General features: G+C 31.5%; 2 protein-coding genes across 12 annotated transcripts in view; one reads left to right on the top strand and one right to left on the bottom strand.

The window, feature by feature from the left end:
- Positions 1 to 19,190, bottom strand: part of LOC139517728 (protocadherin alpha-10-like) — a 78,037-nt gene that overhangs the window by 21,516 nt on the left and 37,331 nt on the right. For 5 of the 11 annotated variants that reach the window (XM_071309096.1, XM_071309101.1, XM_071309095.1 and 2 more), the window contains 8 exons: positions 18,293 to 18,481; positions 17,904 to 17,962; positions 16,733 to 16,817; positions 16,170 to 16,292; positions 15,739 to 15,794; positions 14,971 to 15,249; positions 12,291 to 12,783; positions 10,950 to 11,814 (listed from right to left, as the gene is read on the bottom strand). In XM_071309096.1, the coding sequence (XP_071165197.1) occupies positions 11,746 to 11,814; positions 12,291 to 12,783; positions 14,971 to 15,249; positions 15,739 to 15,794; positions 16,170 to 16,292; positions 16,733 to 16,817; positions 17,904 to 17,962; positions 18,293 to 18,481 (1,353 nt within the window). In that variant the 3' untranslated portion in view covers positions 10,950 to 11,745. Of the gene's footprint in view, positions 1 to 10,124; positions 11,815 to 12,290; positions 12,784 to 14,970; positions 15,250 to 15,738; positions 15,795 to 16,169; positions 16,293 to 16,732; positions 16,818 to 17,903; positions 17,963 to 18,292; positions 18,482 to 19,190 lie in introns of those variants that run through there. The other 6 variants (XR_011663194.1, XR_011663193.1, XR_011663192.1 and 3 more) reach the window with 3 other exon arrangements.
- LOC139517729 (uncharacterized) lies at positions 4,903 to 10,287 on the top strand. Its single transcript, XM_071309103.1, has 2 exons — positions 4,903 to 5,007; positions 6,951 to 10,287. Exons 1-2 carry the CDS (start codon positions 5,005 to 5,007, stop codon positions 7,863 to 7,865), a joined length of 918 nt encoding a protein of 305 aa, XP_071165204.1. The 5' UTR covers positions 4,903 to 5,004; the 3' UTR covers positions 7,866 to 10,287.

A 19,190-nucleotide genomic window follows, 5' to 3' on the forward strand; every position in this document is an offset into this window, starting at 1 on the left:
AAATCTTTTACATGTATAATGATAAGCCTTCTGTTAAAGTCTTACAAAATTTTAATTACTTTTTTACCAGTTTTTGAGAACTTCAACCTGTCAATGATAAAGCTAAGAACAATCAAGAGAGAATATTTTCCCGCCAAAATTTCAATGGCTTATATCTCGAAAACAAGCACGGTGACCTATATATTTGTTTTGCTCTGTGGATTCCTTTATTAATTCCCTATCAATATAAACTAGTGTTTTGAAAAGTTAATTACTTTGAAACTGAGAAGCGAACTCCTTTAAACTTGAGGTAATCTTAAGGTCTCCAAACGGGTAAACATGTTATGTTCGATAAGTGGACTAATAGGAAGACAATTTGGTAATTAGTCGCATTTACTGATATCTAGATGAGCGATTAATGTTGTCATGAATGACAGTTTTACAAAACAGCTTGGTTACAAAGTATTCAGAATATATGTGTTGTGTTTTAAAAATTAATATCATAAAAATACTGAACTCCGATGAAAATTCAAAAAAGGAAAGTCCCTAGCATAGATTACCTTAGCCGTATTTGGCACAACTTTTTAGAATTTTGGGTCCTCAATGCTCTTCAACTTTGTACTTGTTTGGCTTTATAAATATTTTGATATGAGCGTCACTGATGAGTCTTATGTAGACGAAACGCGCGTCTGGCGTACTAAATTATAATCCTGGTACCTTTGATAACTATTTACATCACTGGGTCGATGCCACTGCTGGTGGACGTTTCGTCCCCGAGGGTATCACCAGCCCAGTAGTCAACACTTCGGTGTTGACATGAATATCAATAATTTGGTCATTTTTATAAATTTCCTGTTTACAAAAGTTTGAATTTTTCGAAAAACTAAGGAGTTTCTTATCCCTAGCATAGATTACCTTAGCCGTATTTGGCACAACTTTTTGGAATTTTGGATCCTCAATGCTCTTCAACTTTGTACTTGTTTGGCTTTATAAATATTTTGATATGAGCGTCACTGATGAGTCTTATGTAGACGAAACGCGCGTCTGGCGTACTAAATAATAATCCTGGTACCTTTGATAACTATTTACACCACTGGGTCGATGCCACTGCTGGTGGACGTTTCGTCCCCGAGGGTATCACCAGCCCAGTAGTCAACACTTCGGTGTTGACATGAATATCAATAATTTGGTCATTTTTATAAATTTCCTGTTTACAAAAGTTTGAATTTTTCGAAAAACTAAGGAGTTTCTTATCCCTAGCATAGATTACCTTAGCCGTATTTGGCACAACTTTTTGGAATTTTGGATCCTCAATGCTCTTCAACTTTGTACTTGTTTGGCTTTATAAATATTTTGATATGAGCGTCACTGATGAGTCTTATGTAGACGAAACGCGCGTCTGGCGTACTAAATTATAATCCTGGTACCTTTGATGGGTCGATGCCACTGCTGGTGGACGTTTCGTCACCGAGGGTATCACCAGCCCAGTAGTCAACACTTCGGTGTTGACATGAATATCAATAATTTGGTCATTTTTATAAATTTCCTGTTTACAAAAGTTTGAATTTTTCGAAAAACTAAGGAGTTTCTTATCCCTAGCATAGATTACCTTAGCCGTATTTGGCACAACTTTTTGGAATTTTGGATCCTCAATGCTCTTCAACTTTGTACTTGTTTGGCTTTATAAATATTTTGATATGAGCGTCACTGATGAGTCTTATGTAGACGAAACGCGCGTCTGGCGTACTAAATTATAATCCTGGTACCTTTGATGGGTCGATGCCACTGCTGGTGGACGTTTCGTCACCGAGGGTATCACCAGCCCAGTAGTCAACACTTCGGTGTTGACATGAATATCAATAATTTGGTCATTTTTATAAATTTCCTGTTTACAAAAGTTTGAATTTTTCGAAAAACTAAGGAGTTTCTTATCCCTAGCATAGATTACCTTAGCCGTATTTGGCACAACTTTTTGGAATTTTGGATCCTCAATGCTCTTCAACTTTGTACTTGTTTGGCTTTATAAATATTTTGATATGAGCGTCACTGATGAGTCTTATGTAGACGAAACGCGCGTCTGGCGTACTAAATTATAATCCTGGTACCTTTGATAACTATTTACACCACTGGGTCGATGCCACTGCTGGTGGACGTTTCGTCCCCGAGGGTATCACCAGCCCAGTAGTCAACACTTCGGTGTTGACATGAATATCAATAATTTGGTCATTTTTATAAATTTCCTGTTTACAAAAGTTTGAATTTTTCGAAAAACTAAGGATTTTCTTATCCCTATCATAGATTACCTTAGCCGTATTTGGCACAACTTTTTGGAATTTTGGATCCTCAATGCTCTTCAACTTCTTACTTGTTTGGCTTTATAAATATTTTGATATGAGCATTACTGATGAGTCTTATGTAGACGAAACGCGCGTCTGGCGTACTAAATTATAATCCTGGTACCTTTGATAACTACCTAATCAAATGGCAAAATCAAATTCTCAAACATTAAACAAATGGATAACAACTGTCATATTCCTCACTTGGTATAGGTATTTTCTTATGTAGAAAATGGGGGATTGAACCTGGTTTTATAGCTAGCTAAAACTCTCACTCGTATGTCAGTCCCATCAAATTCCACTATTTTGACAACGATGCGTGAACAAAACAAACACGAATAATAGGTATAAATGTAAAAAAATACAGTAGTCAACATTATTTTATAATCTTAATCACTAAAATAAACATACAAATGTGTAACAAAGAAGCACAAAATGACATATAGACCAAAGTGTATTTACGAACACAACGTGTATACACACTAGTACAATTAAAAGCAGCTAGAAAAAGACACAAGAGTTGTCATCCTTTTACCAGAAAAAAAACTGTCGTTCATAAAATATGTGTGCCATAAAATGTACTGCATTACCACAGTTTTGATATGACGCCTCTCACTTGATAGTGTTGTTGAAATATGTCAAAGTTTCATTTGATTGTATTAAGTATCTCATTGTTATGTTATCCAGCCAGATACTTTATACGATTTAAACTGAACTTTAGTTGTAATTGCCATGTATTTATACAGGATTATGTACAATCACGAAAATATTACACATTGTTCCGAATTAATAGATACCTTTGCTAACCAGTGATTTAAAATTAATTTCATTAAGTTGATATATTTTTTAGTGGTGTTTTTTGGTTAAACGGCTATTTCTCTTTTCGTGATCTGAAATTGTGTTAATTTAAGTATTCGGATGCGAGTCCGTTCTTCGAGTAGACAAGAGTGTGTTGGCAGTTATTCATAAATACTACTTACTTACTTTCTACCATAAATTTTTAGAATTTAATTATTTCGAGTATTTATTTACAGTAAATATACAGTAAAGAGATTAAAGAAAATTGTCATCACTTACAAAAAATAACGTACATTTAAAGACTAAACAGTTTGCTGTTTGTTACTATTATATTTCTTTTATACATTTTTTTACTTTAAAACATACAACATTCTTAACCTTCAATTCGCTAATTTGTTTTAAAAACATCCAATGCAACACATTTCATTTTTATTTTATGATTTTTTTTCTTGAAATTTGTATCTATCTTAAGTTTCTAAAAGACTTTAGTCTTCCTTATTTATGACTTTTATTCTTGGGCAACATCCATTGATTGTATAGTACATAATTCAATAAATTGTAGGCATTCCATGAGTTATACTCTTACATTAATTATATTCATCTTTGCACAATGTCATGTTTCAAAACTTTTTATAACGCTGCTGACTGAAATCTTATCAAGCAAAAAGTATAATAAGAAAATTACCGAACCCTAAGGAATATTCGAATTGGAAAGTCTCTTATCAAATAGCAAAATTAAAAGCACACATCAAACGAATGGATAACAAACGTCATATTACTGACTTGGAGTTGAAGCTGGTGTTATAGCTAGCAAAATCTTTCACTTGCGTGAAAGTCGAATAAAATTCCATTATATAGTATTATAATAAGTTTTTTAGTCTTTCCTAACAGTATAACACTACTGATATGTAAGAGGGTAGAAATGTACCAAAATAACGTGGGGAAATTTTCGGTAGTGTAGTATATGACGTTAAACCGTTTTTTTTAGAGTGCATTTCCTTTTCTGTGCATATTTTTATTGTATATATTTTTAAGAACCCTTTGCTAATCCACTAGTTTAATAGTATAACTAGCTCTTACACCATTCACTTATTAATGACAACTATTTATGTTTGAGACCATAGCAAAATAAAAAAAATAAAGAACACATAGAGATAAACATGCGGTCCTCAACAATGCCTAAGCTCTAAATCACCTTACATGTATGTTAAACGAATTGATAAGGGACTTCTTGTTGAATTGTTATAATTTGTTGAAATTATTATAGCATGATCGACTTTAGCGAGAAGTTTCATTCGGGTACAATCTACCGTTTCCAAAAATTAATACCAAATACCTTTTAATGAAATAGTGTCGTTTTATAAAAAAAAGCAATATTGAAAATAACGGTTAATTTAATTGGAATGAATGAAGCGAGTGGTCACGTATTACAAAGTGAAGAAAACAAAAACACCACAAATGAAAGATTTTAGCATGTTAATTCCTGTGTAAAAATAAGCTATGGTATACAAAGATTCAATAATTAAAAGAAAATGTTTTTAAAATCGCATTGAGGAAGCTAAATCCCTCGAATAATTATGCTTTTAGCGTCTTTATATTTTATTGAGATTCTGTTTTAAAACTGTATTAATCCTTCATTAAGTAAACTAAGTTATGGTCTGCTAAGTTTAAAACTTGGTTATTGTTCAAAAATCAATTGTAAATTCTTTATAAATACTGTATAGATGTGTATTGAATAAATTTAATGCCCTTTAAACAAGATTATGAAGTTATCAATAATACATATTTACTTGAATGACATCTGAACAAGATTATATACAAAGTTATTTTCATTTGAGGTATGAGAGAACTAAGATAGATAAAACTTCAGTATATTTACTGTTCATTTCAGATGGTGAGTTTTATATGTTATGTGCTTTAAACATGTTCAAACAGTGAATTATGTTCTTAGTTTAATTTTCTGTTGAAATACTAGTATTAAAATAATGTAATAATAAAATATAACTTAAAAGTTCTGTTTAACCAAAATGTTTCCGAATACTAGTAATTTTATAGCAATATTTATGTTGAGACGTGCGTATATTACGATACGGTCGAATATTGAAGAACTGAAGTTATACTTTGTTGACAAGGTTTTTCAAAACGGAAAAAATCTTCTAGTAAATAGTTAGGTAAAACTTATTGACATCACTTCAATTGAGTTCATGTCAAAGTTCCTTGTGTCAATTTTTGAATGAAGGCGTTCGACTCGTCTTTGCCTGCCGTTACAGTTATTTATATCGATACATTGTATGGTTGCTTAACGTCCAGTGGTACATATTTCATGCATTTTCAGGAGAGGGTTAAAGTACCAATAATACAATAGGTAGGTCATGTAATAAAGGTCGTGCGGATTGAAGGACGGTTACATTTTGACTACCACTGGAAATCGAGGCATCAGATTTATCGCCTCCATTCTGATCGGAGTGGCTGTGTACTCGTTAATCCCGCATAACCAAACAGACTCGACTCTTTCACAAAGGATTTCACTGCCGATCGGAAGAAGACATGTAGTGACCATATCTCTATTCACAAGTCATGTGGTATGCCAATGAAACAACTGTCCACCTAAGTTCAAATGAAGCGGGTGTAAGTAATTATAGACAACCGTACATCTTCGAACAACGAGTAACAACTCATACCGTATAGTCGGCTATAAAAGGCTCCGACATGAAAAATATAAAAAACACATCAATCGGGCTAAACTAGTTTGCTGGTGCCAAACCCTGCCAATAACCTGAGACAATGTTTAAAAGTATAACGACGTAAGAAAAAAATATAAAAAGCAGTTGAAAAGTGCTTAATACATCAGATTGCCGAAAACGCCGGTCGGGCGTGGCAGCGTGTCTACAGATCCCACAACAAAAGCCAATGCTCTATTTGTTTCCAGTCACTGATATCGAGAACAACACAAAAGCAATAGTTTTATTTGAATAATAATTTCTAAATGTCAAGTACACAATCATTGCAAAATGTTTAGAATTTTGTTAATTTGCTTTTTAAAAATTTGCTGAACACTTGGCTTACACTGATCATCCAGTTTATTGAGTACTATTTGTGGACCTCGTGCAAACAAATCTACACCAAAAACCTTGATGTAACGTAAATATACATCAACAACTCGTGTAAACAAGCATCCATTAATGGTTATGCGACAAATGTCAACGGACGGATAGCTTGAATATGAAACTAAAGAAAACACCAGAAGTCTCGTTAGTAGTTGTCGTACGTCATATATTTCTTCGCGTTATTTCGAGGATTTTATTTCGATGATAAATCTGACATTTTATTTCGCTAAATTTATTCTTTTAGATTATAGACTTATAGATTTATAGTTGGCCAACTGTCTTTCATTGAAGACTGATTGCGACCTTGTAGATGTCTATTAATGTTTCTTGTTAGGTTATCATTCGTTGTGGTTACCTCACTTCTTTTATTCATATATGTTCCCTCCCCCCCAAAAAAAAAATAGTGCGAGACAGTGTTTGGTTTTTAGCAAAGCGCAAATCAGCAGCAAGCAAACACCAGAAAATTACAAAAATTGAAAGGTAAAACGTCGCATACCTTTGAAACCGCGAAACAAAAGACAAAAGATGATTGTATTTTTATTCAAGAATTAGCCTTCTGTGATTGTTTAATTGGAATTGTTTTATCGTTTTTAATCGTTTCTCCTTTATATATGATAAAAAAAAAATGAATAATCTTCATTGTTTACGAAACATTCGTGCATTTCGGCCAATTAGATCTCTGATCTTATTTTTTTATTTTGTTCAACCATTTTTTAAATTTTGTTCACAGATGGAAGAGAAAATACCAGGCATAAACACACTTTTGTTTAAAAAGACAGCCAGGATAAAAGAAATTACGAACGAAGGAGACACCGGAGCGTCTGTTACAAAGGTTTTTGATCATCATTGTTCAAATTTATCCGTTTTTGGCACAGGATGTTTGAGGAATACTACATCGAACTATAACTTTAATGAACATGAACACACAACATCTCCATTAATTTCAGGAAGTAAAAACGAAAAAGATCTTTCATTGAATCAGCTCACCGCAAACCTCAACATAATCCGCGAGGAAGGATTTGGCAAGTTGAGCAGACTTGTTCGAGACTTACATATTGAAAAACATGCATATAAAGAAAACATCGATGACATTGGCCATATTATTGACGAAAGGGTCACTAAAATGAAATCTGACATTGACCAAGTTCATCTTGAAATGAGGGAAAAATTAAAACAGTTGAAAAGTGAAGCATCACGTAGGATGACGAGTGAAATAGATACTTGCAGGAAAAATGTTAGGGAAATGAACGAATTAGTGCAAACAAGCCTACAAGCATTAGATACAAAAACTGCTGATTATATGCTGTTGTTTCAACTGAACCTACAAATTCTTGAAAAATTAAACTACATGAAATCGTTGAAAACTTCTCAAAGGTTACCCTTGCCAATATTTCAAGGGAATACCATCACAAAAGAAGACATTTCCAGACTGTTGGGATCATTAAATGAAGGCAAAGCGAAAACTCATAAAACGTATCACGCTTCTAGTAGGGTCGAAAACTCATTGCAGAATTATCCTTACAACAGTGACGTTGAGAATATTAAAACACTAGAACGCCATCTTGTACCGTTACCAAGAAAAAGACACAGATTTCACCAGTACTCAAGATTACTTACTCAAGAAAGTAACGAGGGTGTAAACTAAAATAATGTTTTGTTAAATGTCGAATAGAAAAAAACAGAGGTTTTGTTTTTGATGTCACATGTTTGCAGACAATTTGTAGCCGGAATCATCCACCAAGTTGATTCAAATTAACTAAGTTTTTAAAAATAATAATATTAAGATCTTAATCTATATATTTTCTTAAGTGTGATGTTATCAGTTGTCAATAATAAACAGTTTGTTAAGCTAGGTAAAATACAAAGAATGTATTAAATACAAATTATATAGTTACGTGCACGTTTCGTGATATATACTTCTGTGTTGAAATGAATTATCCACTATAAATAACTGTTAAAAGATATGTGAATTTTTCGAAATACTAAGGGTTTTACAACCAAAGGAATAGAGCGCCTAAGCTATATTTCTCAAAACCTTTCAGAATTTGGGTCCTAAATGCTCTTTAACTTTGTACCTTTCTGTCCTTTTTTTATTCGAGCATCACTGATGAGTCTTTTTAAGACGAAATGCCCGTCTAGGGTACAAAATGTTAATAGATATAAGAAGATGTGATATGAGTGCCAATAAGACAACTCTCCATCAAAGTCACAATTTGTAAAAATAAACCATTATAGGTCAAAGTACGGTATTCAACACGATGCCGTGGCTCACACCAAACAGCAAGCTTTAAAGGGCACCAAAAGTGACTAGTGTAAAACCATTCAAACGGGAAAACCAACGTTCTAATCTATTTACAAAACGAGAAACATTAATAAACCACACCAACAAACGACAACTACAGAACATCAGATTCCTGACTAAGGGCAGGTTCAAACAATTGCAGCAGGTTTAAATGTTTTAATAGGTACATGTACCAACCTTCACCCTTATCTGAAACAATAGTGAAACATCACAACATAGAAAATCATACAAAAGCCTGGAATCTATGATGAGTTAATTTATACTATGTTTGTACATATGAACGGAATATGTTAGCTTTAAATACATAGTTTGTTAAATGGGATAGTCTCATAAAAAACGTACAATTAAGATTGGCCGTAAGCTTATGAACAATACAGTACACTTACAATAAATCTTAGTCGTCAGGTCAGGTTTATTTTTGTGAAACTGACTCCTGGTCTCTCTCCTTCTGGAACTTATGATTATCCAATGGTTATTGTGTTTATCTTATCTTCTTCATTGATTTATGAGAGTTGGACATAGGTAAATAACTTTTGCTTTATTTTGCTTTGCTTATAGTAACTGTAAGCATAGTAGAATGGACAACTTTATTATCAAAACTTTATTTGAGTTTATACGAGTGCAATGAATGTATATTTGTAACCCGACTGTAGTTTGGTGTGTGTTTGATATATTACCTTCTAACTTGTTGATCAAATAATGCTGTCTATGGATCACTGAAGTCTTGTTGTAGACCGGGTATCTTTAAGTTTATGGACATTTATATCAATATGGAAATTCCGTAAATGAGTATCAAATCGCTAAATTATAGATTAACACATCAGCCCTCCATTTTATATTTTTGTAGATTATGTATTCCAGTTAATCGTTATTTATTTTAATGTAGATTTTGGTAATACAAATTGATTTCTTTCATATTGTCGTGTAGTTGTCGAAAACACCACAAAAAGTGTGACACATGTAGATAGGAATCTGTGTTCTTTTCTAGGGTACATGAAATAGCCCATAGTTTTGTTGTTTTTCTACATGTCTTTTGAGTTGTTTATGTTTCCTGGTATCTCCTGCCTCTTTTATAGTCAGTGGTATGATGTTGGCCATTCTTAGAATAACCAGATGGATCAAACTTCAATTAGAACAATTATTCATTCTGTCTTTTTACAGATGGAAATCTCGGACCGACAAAGTTGCGAAGGCATGCTTTTGGTATGACCATTCCGAAGACACCGTCAACAATTTATTAAAGTTTGTAAATAGAACATTTAAAAAAAAGTCAATGATATTTAGTATGTAGTTTGTTTTAATATGTGCATACCTTAGTGCCATGTATTCTATGTTGCCTTCTCCCTTTAGTCATATTCTATTGACTTTGAAACTTTTTGTACATTTGACATGATAGCATTGATAAGTGCAACTAAAGAGACATTAATTAATGATAAGTCAATGATAATTGGCATGCAGTTGTATAAGCATTGGCATATATTTCATTTCCATTAAAATTACTAGTATGTTGTATTGTATACTTGAAGTTTAAAGTCTTGTCATTTTTTTAAATACAACATTTGCACTTTACTATTACTACATACAATCGAGGCAAGACATATATCTTGGTCAACAATTTAATAGTCTGTTTAATTAATCAACCATCTTACATGAAATAAAATATATAATACTATATCTTTTGACCCATTCCGTCAAAAGTAAACAAAAACAACTATAAATTTCAGTAACTGTGGGAATGTCAGAAAAAAACGTTTCTGCACACTTTTATTTCCGTTAAACATATAAAATAAAAACGGAAACTGTTTCAGGAATCAAAGTAGGAATTCTATGAAACCTTCACATATCTTCAAAACTTGGAAGTCATAAGATTTCCGTAAAATACATAGATATATACAAATATATAAAAACTACTTTTTATGTGTATACAGGTTACTTGTTTCAATAATTGTAGTATATTACTGATTGCTTGAAAAAAAAAGACAATTAAACAATTTAACTTTATTCTGTAAACCAGCAAATGAAGTAAGATTATTATTTTCAGGAATTGTTTATTGGGGTGGGGTGGAATTGATCGTTCAGTTAGGATAAAAGATGTCAAATAGTAACAGAGCATTCACATAATGCACAGTCAATCACAATGCTTTGAAAGATCATCAATCCCCTTTAAATCTGTCCTAGAAAAATATACTATAAGTTTTAAATTTGGTCATCTAAATAAAATCAATACGTTTTGTTATGATTCATTTAATGTCTGCTATAATCATATAACATGTAAAAGGGGTAGAAACCATAAATAACTTTTAAACACACATGTAACAAAATTAGACTTTCTAAACAAAGATAAAACGAATAAGACGTAAAAACAATCTTGGTTTTTTTTCTCGAATAAAAAGTGGTTCTTAAACTATAGAGTAAATTCATGTACAAAAAAAAAAAAAAAATTATTATAATATGAAGACAAGAAGGTTATGCAATATAAGAGACAGTCGTATATAGGGCGGTGCGCTATAGCATAAGTCAACAATTTCATTGGGTAACAAATGCAATAAACACAGCTAACTGTATTAACACAGTAATTAACAGAAAGTTCGAAAACCAAGTTTTTCGAGCTGATTGCAACAAGCAAAACCTATATTACTTCAATTTTCACATACATTGGAAACATTTGAAAAAAACAGAACCAACTCTTGCTTACTACTTGAATGATGTGAAAGTAGAACATTCCTAACAAACAAGACATATGTTCGATAGACCGATTTTGTCAGTGCATATGGCAAATGCCAGCATCTACCATACTTAAAAAGAAAACATGAGAAACAAACATTTTTTTCAAAAGACCTTACTATGAGAACAATTGTTTAAATTCCTGTAAATTTATATATCAAACTGAAGGATATTATATAGAAAAATAAGATTAATATTCATAAATTGTAGTACAAAAATATCACAAATTTAACTGTTATATATGTTAGTTAAAAGATCAAAGTAAATTACAAATTACAATGTATACATGATCGGCAAAGGAGCATAATATCATTTACATCAATGAAACAAACTTAAATATATGCTGATATAATGTAAACAAATCACAATATTTAGCACCTGGATTTAGGTAGACGTGACTATAAATATTCATTAATGTAATTGAACTGACTTAATTTATGAAAATATTTATGTCCTACATAGGAATGAAATTATTGCACATGTCGTTTCCAAATATGTATCAGAAGTAAACTGTTATTTCTGGTTTTTCTTTCGATGATTTCTGTCCCAGTCTACTTTCTAACACACTCTGTAAGGGAAAACTGATATTTGAATAAAAAAAAAAGACAATTCTAAAACTCCTTTGTTAATAAACATTTCAGAATTGAATTTGTGTCACACAGAAAGCAAACCGTTAATAATGAATTGTTTTTGGTCGGTCATATTAATTTGCATTCGTTATTTGTGTGGGTGTATGTATGTTGCGTGTTTTCGAAAAGAAACAAATTTAAATAAGCTGCCAAATTTATCGAAATAATCTTCAGAGCATGTCAAATACTGTTTTGTACATGCTTTGTCTACATGAATTAAAATAAGACTTTTGTTGAATTCTGTACGTCCAAATCGCTTTTTCTAGATTTAGCTTTACCACAAACACTCCAATTTGTGATTTTGTAAACTCAAAGAATGTTTTTTTCTGCTATGAAAAAAACACATAAATTGCAGATTCAATGATCATGAACGGTACAGTAACATTGTTCAAAACCCTTAATAAAGAACACTTACGTCCGACATATACGAAGGTATTCTGTTTGTGTTTCCTATTTTATCTGACCCATTTGCTAATGCCTGTTTCTTCAGGTTTTTCATTAGTCCTTTGTTACTATCCCCAGTGCTATCGCTAGCGTAACTATTATCACTACTATTGCATTCCTCGTGACCACCACCGAATGTTTTCATTCGTCCACTTCCCCTGAAATAGTCTTCTCTTTCAAAGGGTACAACCGCAGTGTCAATATGGATCTCTTCATCACCAGCATCCAAATCCACGTCACCATTTAAATTGGGATAACCATATCGATAACGACTATCTGACAGTGGATTGTCTTGAATGGTTGTGGATCCATCTATTTCAGAAGTTTCTTCCAGGTCACCATTGAACTTTAAATCAAAATGTGACGGCACTGGTGAAGGATCTCCAGGTCTATATGTTAAACCACGTGGATTTATTCCTCTTTGATGTTTCACTCGGTCTAGTTGTTCAGCAGCATATAAACGTCTGCAAGAAAATCAGTTATCTAAAGTAGATGAATTTCAAAACAGTCGGAGATAATATGAAACTTCAATTTGCAATTTTTGTATTTTGCCTAAGTAAACGGACTCGCTGATTTCTTCTTCTTCTGAATGAATATTATTGTTTTAAAGAAATCAAATTTTGAACAGATGTGCTCCGCTTATGACTATAAAATAAATCTAAATCGGTGTTAAGTAAACTAAAAAAGGTAGAAGCAAAAAAAAAGTCAGTTGAAGGACAAGGAACAGTCCCTTTATAGTCAATTTTAATATATTGAAAAGATTAAAAATCTATTTAAACAAACTAACTTTTAAAAGTAGGGTTTTTTAAATTGACGCTCGTGTGCGAGTTTTTGTATTTCATTTTAAAATTAACGCGAACTTGACTTTTTATGTATTTTGTGAAAAAAAAATGAATATCTAAAGACACATAATGAAAGCTGTGTATATAAAGATAATGCATGTAAATTAATCAGAATATTCAAAATAAATGTTTTAAGATACAATATATGCATCTTTTCTACAATTTAAAGATATCTCAAAAGAGTATAGTAAATGATATTTCATTAAGTTCTGATCAGTTAAAAAATGAACTAACATTCAAAAGGTAAAATAAAAAAAATACTGAACTCCGAGGAAAATTCAAAACAGAAAGTCCTTCATCAAAAGCTGAAACTCATCAAACGAATGAATAACACCTTTCATATTCCAGAATTGGTACAGACATGTACAAAATATTGGATTAAACCTGGTTTTATATCCAGCGAAACCGCTCAGTTGTATGACAAAGTAATATATAGATACAAACGAGATAATTAAAACAAATATTAAGTGTTTACTAGACTGACATTACCATAACAGAAACTAACCATAACACAGCCAGCATTAAACCAATACACAACAAAAGATTGAATAAAAAAACACACACTAATAAAAAAGGATTCGAACTCGTGCTTATGAAATGTTAGCAGCTCCCTGTTTGTTCAACTAGTGGCAACCGTCGGTGGTTGTACAAATGATAAATAGGTAACCTCCAGTTATTTCACAATTAAGACACAATAAAGAATACGACAAATGGAAGTTATTATTTGTTATCTGATACTACTTAAAGAATCTCAAATAATGATAGCTTTATCATTGTGACGACACAAAATCTTTTACAAGGGAAGCACAATTTGTCCCTATCGGAATTGCTCAAACGTTGCCATATATGGTCTGCCAAAAAGAACAGGTATTAAAAAAAAATACAAAATAATGAGATTTTAAAATCATTTAAGGGTGAACATATTTAATATTTCAATGTTAGTTTTATAAGTGAATAACAAAATTATTATGACTAGAATTGAAAAAATGATATCAATATTTATCAAAACACTTCATTGAATGAAAAAAGTGTTTTTTTATATTTTCGTTTTTTTGGGTTAATAACTACGATCTAATATTGGCACAAACAGGCCTGTCTAGTATTCCGAGAATTTCAAAGAATTTGTACTAAAACAAAATAATAATGCAACTTATATCAGATTAATTTGTGTATTTTCAAATTCAAAATACTTCAACAAATTTCTAAGCTTTCGTTTGAAGTATACTTATAATCTATAAAGAGATAAATTGAGCCGAAGCGTCTGGGATTGTTTTGTGAAAAATTTAATAGAAGTTGAATAATACAAATCATGAGCTGAATAATGATTTGAGGATAATTGTAGCAAAGTGTAAGAATAATAACATTTTCAATTATAATTTGTTTTTTCAAGTAAAGATGTATAGGTTACAATTTTAAAATGAAGATACGAATGCACTTGTTTTTTTGTGTTTTTAAAACAAGCATTTGAAGAGAATACAAATTGACTGGAATGAATATCAAACCGAGTTAAAAATATAGTAGAAATAAAATGAATTCTTATTTCTTTCAAGATGAATTTTAAAATTTACTGAGGACTAAGGCTAGAGGGACTACAACCTATAAATGGAAAATGTTAGTAGAATACACACCCATTGCGTGGTCTGTAAGGGTACAGTTATATGTTCTACATAAGGAAATGTCTGCACCAATCAGAAATATGTTAGTTGAATGTTTGAGCTGTTTTAAAGGACATTGCGTTTTGAATTTGCCTTGAAGTCGGTATTGTTTTTATTTTACTTTTTTAAGCTATGACATGTTACACCAACTTACCTCCTTATGATGTATACAATAAGTATAATAACAATTATGAATAAAACCGCCGCTGCAGCACCTAAACCTATTGCTAAAATATCACTGCTCTCAGTCATAATTGCTGCCTTGGCTACTGGTTGTGAAGATGCTGGAAAATTTACAATTACCAGGGCAATACTTTCACGAACAGGTGCTCCATTATCTTTCACAGATACAGTCAAAATATATTTGTCTTCGATTAACTCCTCTGGTAAACCAGTTATAGAAACTTGTCCAATCAAGTCGACAGCAAATAAACTAAAAATAATTAAGTAATGTTTTAATTTAGAAAACGAAATTATCAACAGGCTGAAGATGTTTGACAAAACAAAACCTAAAACGCTATAATGTCTCGTCTGTATAGATGATTATGAATTATAAATAAATGAAGTCACATCTACCAAAAGGATATTCTAAAAAAAAATTTTTAATAAAATTTAGAATGAAAACAGGGAATGTGGCAAAGAGACAACATCTCAAACAAAGAGCCAAAAATAGCCACTGACCACCAATGGGTCTTCAACATAGCGAGAAAATCCAGCACCCGGATACATTACATGCATTGATTACAAAAGAGAGCAATTATCTGTTATTAACGTTGCTGTTTTATTGGTAAAATAAGCAGTTAAAATTATCTACAGAAAATGCATAATTTTATCTTCATGGTCAACGAAGTACAAAAAAGTGACAAACCAATATATGTTATAGTTAAAAACAATAAGCAACGTCGATTTCAAATAACCTTACCTTGTATGACTTAACAACTGGAATGTAAACTGAGAATTGGCGTCTTTGTCTGTAACCTACAATATAATTGACCATTTGATTTGTCCACCTGGTTAATTAATTTTAAATGCAGATTCATGAATCGCGATTATTTCAATTCATCTATTACAGCAACGTTGAATAAATTTTACCATCTTATTATACAACAAATTACCAAAGTTTAAGAAAAAATGATTATGCTATATTATGCATATATCTTATTCGTTATTTTTTTCAAAACAAGGTTTGTTTTTACGAAATTAAATACAAAGTGTGTATTATGACTACAAAACCAAACGACTATTATATGAATTATTAACAAAAAATCATTTTAAGTGTCAATCCAAACGGCTATAGTAAGACTATAGCATGCTCAGTTTGATATCAAACTACTATAGTAATAAAACACATACCTCAATAATAGTTAAAACCGTCCCTTTAACACGTTCTGCAGACAGACTAACAGTTGGTGTTCCTATAACAGGACTGTTATCGTTAACATCCACAACATAAAAGTTGATTGTTGAAATGGCTGTCTGTAAATGAATTGAACATTTTGAACTTTAAAGAAGTAATAAAGGTATGAAAAATCTAATTTCATGTTGCGATTTTATCATTGATCCCGTCATCTTTCCCTCGATTCATTCCATACATCACCGAATTTTACACTTACTATGACCAGTTTTCCGGATGGGTTTATGTTACTCAAAATCTTTGTTTTCCATGTAGTGCTTTGAAGACTTGAGTCTTTCGTCTTTACGTTTACTTTCTGATTGATACTTTGGTATATGCAATATGCTTTATTTTTAACGATTATCATTCATATTTAAACATACTCTTTAATATACTAGTATAAATGTAATAATGTCCAATGTATTGATACATTTTTGGTTTGAAAGATTATTAATGATACAGAAAGTCGTTATAAATAATATAATTATCCGTCCCCTAATAATGTGCGCACCCTCGTACTTACATCTTGTCCATCAGTAACAGTAACAGTGATCTTATAGTACTGAAGCTGTTCATAGTCCAAAGCTTTTCCAAGTACAATGTCGCCACTACAAACAAACAATTTCTAACAATTATGATTGTTTTATTGTGATTAAGATTATAACACAATGTTGACTGCTGTACCCATATTTTTGACATTTTTACCTATTATGTCTGTTTGTGTGGTTCACGCATCGGTGTTAATATTATGTAATTTGATGCGACTGTCATGCAAGTAAGAGGTTGAGCTAGCGATAAAACGAGGTTCAATCCACCATTTCCCACATACGAAAATGCCGTTACCAAGTTAGGAATATGCCAGTTGTTATCCATTCGTTTGATGTGTTTGAGCTTTTTGATTAGGATACTTTCCGTTTTGAATTTTCCTCGGAGTTCAGTTTTTTGTGATTTTACTTTGTAAAAACTATATATGAGCTGGTCATTTGAATGTTTAAATACAATTTTACTTTCTGGACTGATAATAAATAGGTTTTTACTACTTCGAATTATAATTGCTTAATCCGTCCATGAAATATAATACAACAGAATGACGAGTCGATGATATGTGTTATGTTAGTTTCATATCTAAGAGATATACTCATACCAGCAAAATTTTACATTTACACTACTCATAGTTATGTATTTATGTATACTAGCTACCAATCAACACGTATTAGTATTGAATATAAGGAATAAAACGCGCCTGGTGTACAAACATAAAAGTCTGGTATCTTTGATTGGTTGTTAACTTCTGTGAGCAGAAGTTTAACGGAGATTCTCTAGGAGATAAGTGTAACAACTGTGTCCTTTGAAATTGCTAATGTATTGTCATCAATATGAGTGTCACTAGCCAGTTGAACGGTTGAATGTAAAATACCTATGCCACGTCGGGTATATATCCGCGCCACTCGGCAGTTGACAATATATTCAGGTTTAAAATTTAATTCTGGAAATGCATGGCTGTACCAAGTAAAAAATATAGCATGTTGTTGTTGTTCACTTGTTCCGTAGATTGATATTGTTATGTCAGTTTTTTTATGGATTTCCCCTTTATGAGTTCGGTATATTTGTTAAGTAAACATTTCTTCCTCTACTTTAATTACGGGATTGTGGTGCTTTTGTGAGTATTGTTTTGAAATCACTAAAATCCCAACCTTGATTGTATGATAAAAATATTCTGATTTTCCATTATTCTGTATGATAAAGTACTGTCCTAAAATAAAACAAAATAACATTATCTGTTTGCATTCAAAAAGTTTCACCATCAAAGTATTTACAGGTTCTAGACCATATAATCGAAATTAAGATCTAAAATCGACGGTTATATTGAAGATCGTTATATTAAAAAAGAACAAAAGAACTCGAGGATAATGTAATAAAGAGACCCTTAAGTGTTTTAAAACTTTCTCTGTTTAATATGTCATTTAAAATAAGTTATATTGATAAAATGCATTAACACATTTTTAATAACTGTATTCTCTGTGAAAGATATATGGAAATGTTAATGATTATTTTGAAATCAAATGACAATATGTATAAATACCTTCTTTTGTCCAGTGGGATGCAAGGACTTGACAATAGTACTAACTGGAGTACTTTCAGATAATGTAACATTATACCGCTGAAACTGAAATCGAAGTGTTTCATTTTGGGTTGGTGGTGGCAGTACTCCAGTTATATCAATAGCTAGTGTTGATATACACCAGCGAAATGGGTTATCTGTCTGTATTGCCTGAAGAAAGGAACATGTAAAAATTACACATTGTGTTAACTTTAGCATCTGAAAATACTCTTTCATCTTTAAATCAATCATATTTAGTGTTTAAAAATCCATCTTCGCTGTATAGGGCAAATACTTCTAAAATATCTTTTTACAGTTTTATAACGATTAAAAAAAGCTAAACTGAGTTAATGATTATTTCAGTTATAGAACAGACCGCGAAATATAACAAAGCTCAGAAAATTAGAGTACATTTCAATGCATATTTTTCAAGTCTATATTTGTGATATAAACAATATATGCATTTTTTGGTTGCTAAGAAGTTTAAATATTGAAATTTGATGTAGAAACTGTTTTAAACATGACACAGTAGATCTCTCTAGTGATACTGACTTGTTATTTTTTAATTACTAACGAACGAGAGATAGACTCATACTTTTCGTCAGTGCACAACATCAGTGCCAATGAAATGTATACTCTATTAGATCGTCAACAGTTAACAAAAATTATCATCTCTGTGAAATTCCATAAACTGGTTCTTTGTACTAAGTGCAGTTTTAATTCGAAGGGATGCATGTTTAACTTACCATATTCAGTATTTAATTCTAATTTAAATTTTCTACCATCCTGTTTTGTTATTTGGAATTTTCCATTTCCTACTCAAATTAAATCACATTGATTATAAAATAAGTGACTAAAATATTTCCGATAATTTATGAAA

The sequence above is a fragment of the Mytilus edulis genome, chromosome 3, assembly GCF_963676685.1.
Source record: "Mytilus edulis chromosome 3, xbMytEdul2.2, whole genome shotgun sequence".
NCBI lineage: Eukaryota > Metazoa > Mollusca > Bivalvia > Mytilida > Mytilidae > Mytilus > Mytilus edulis.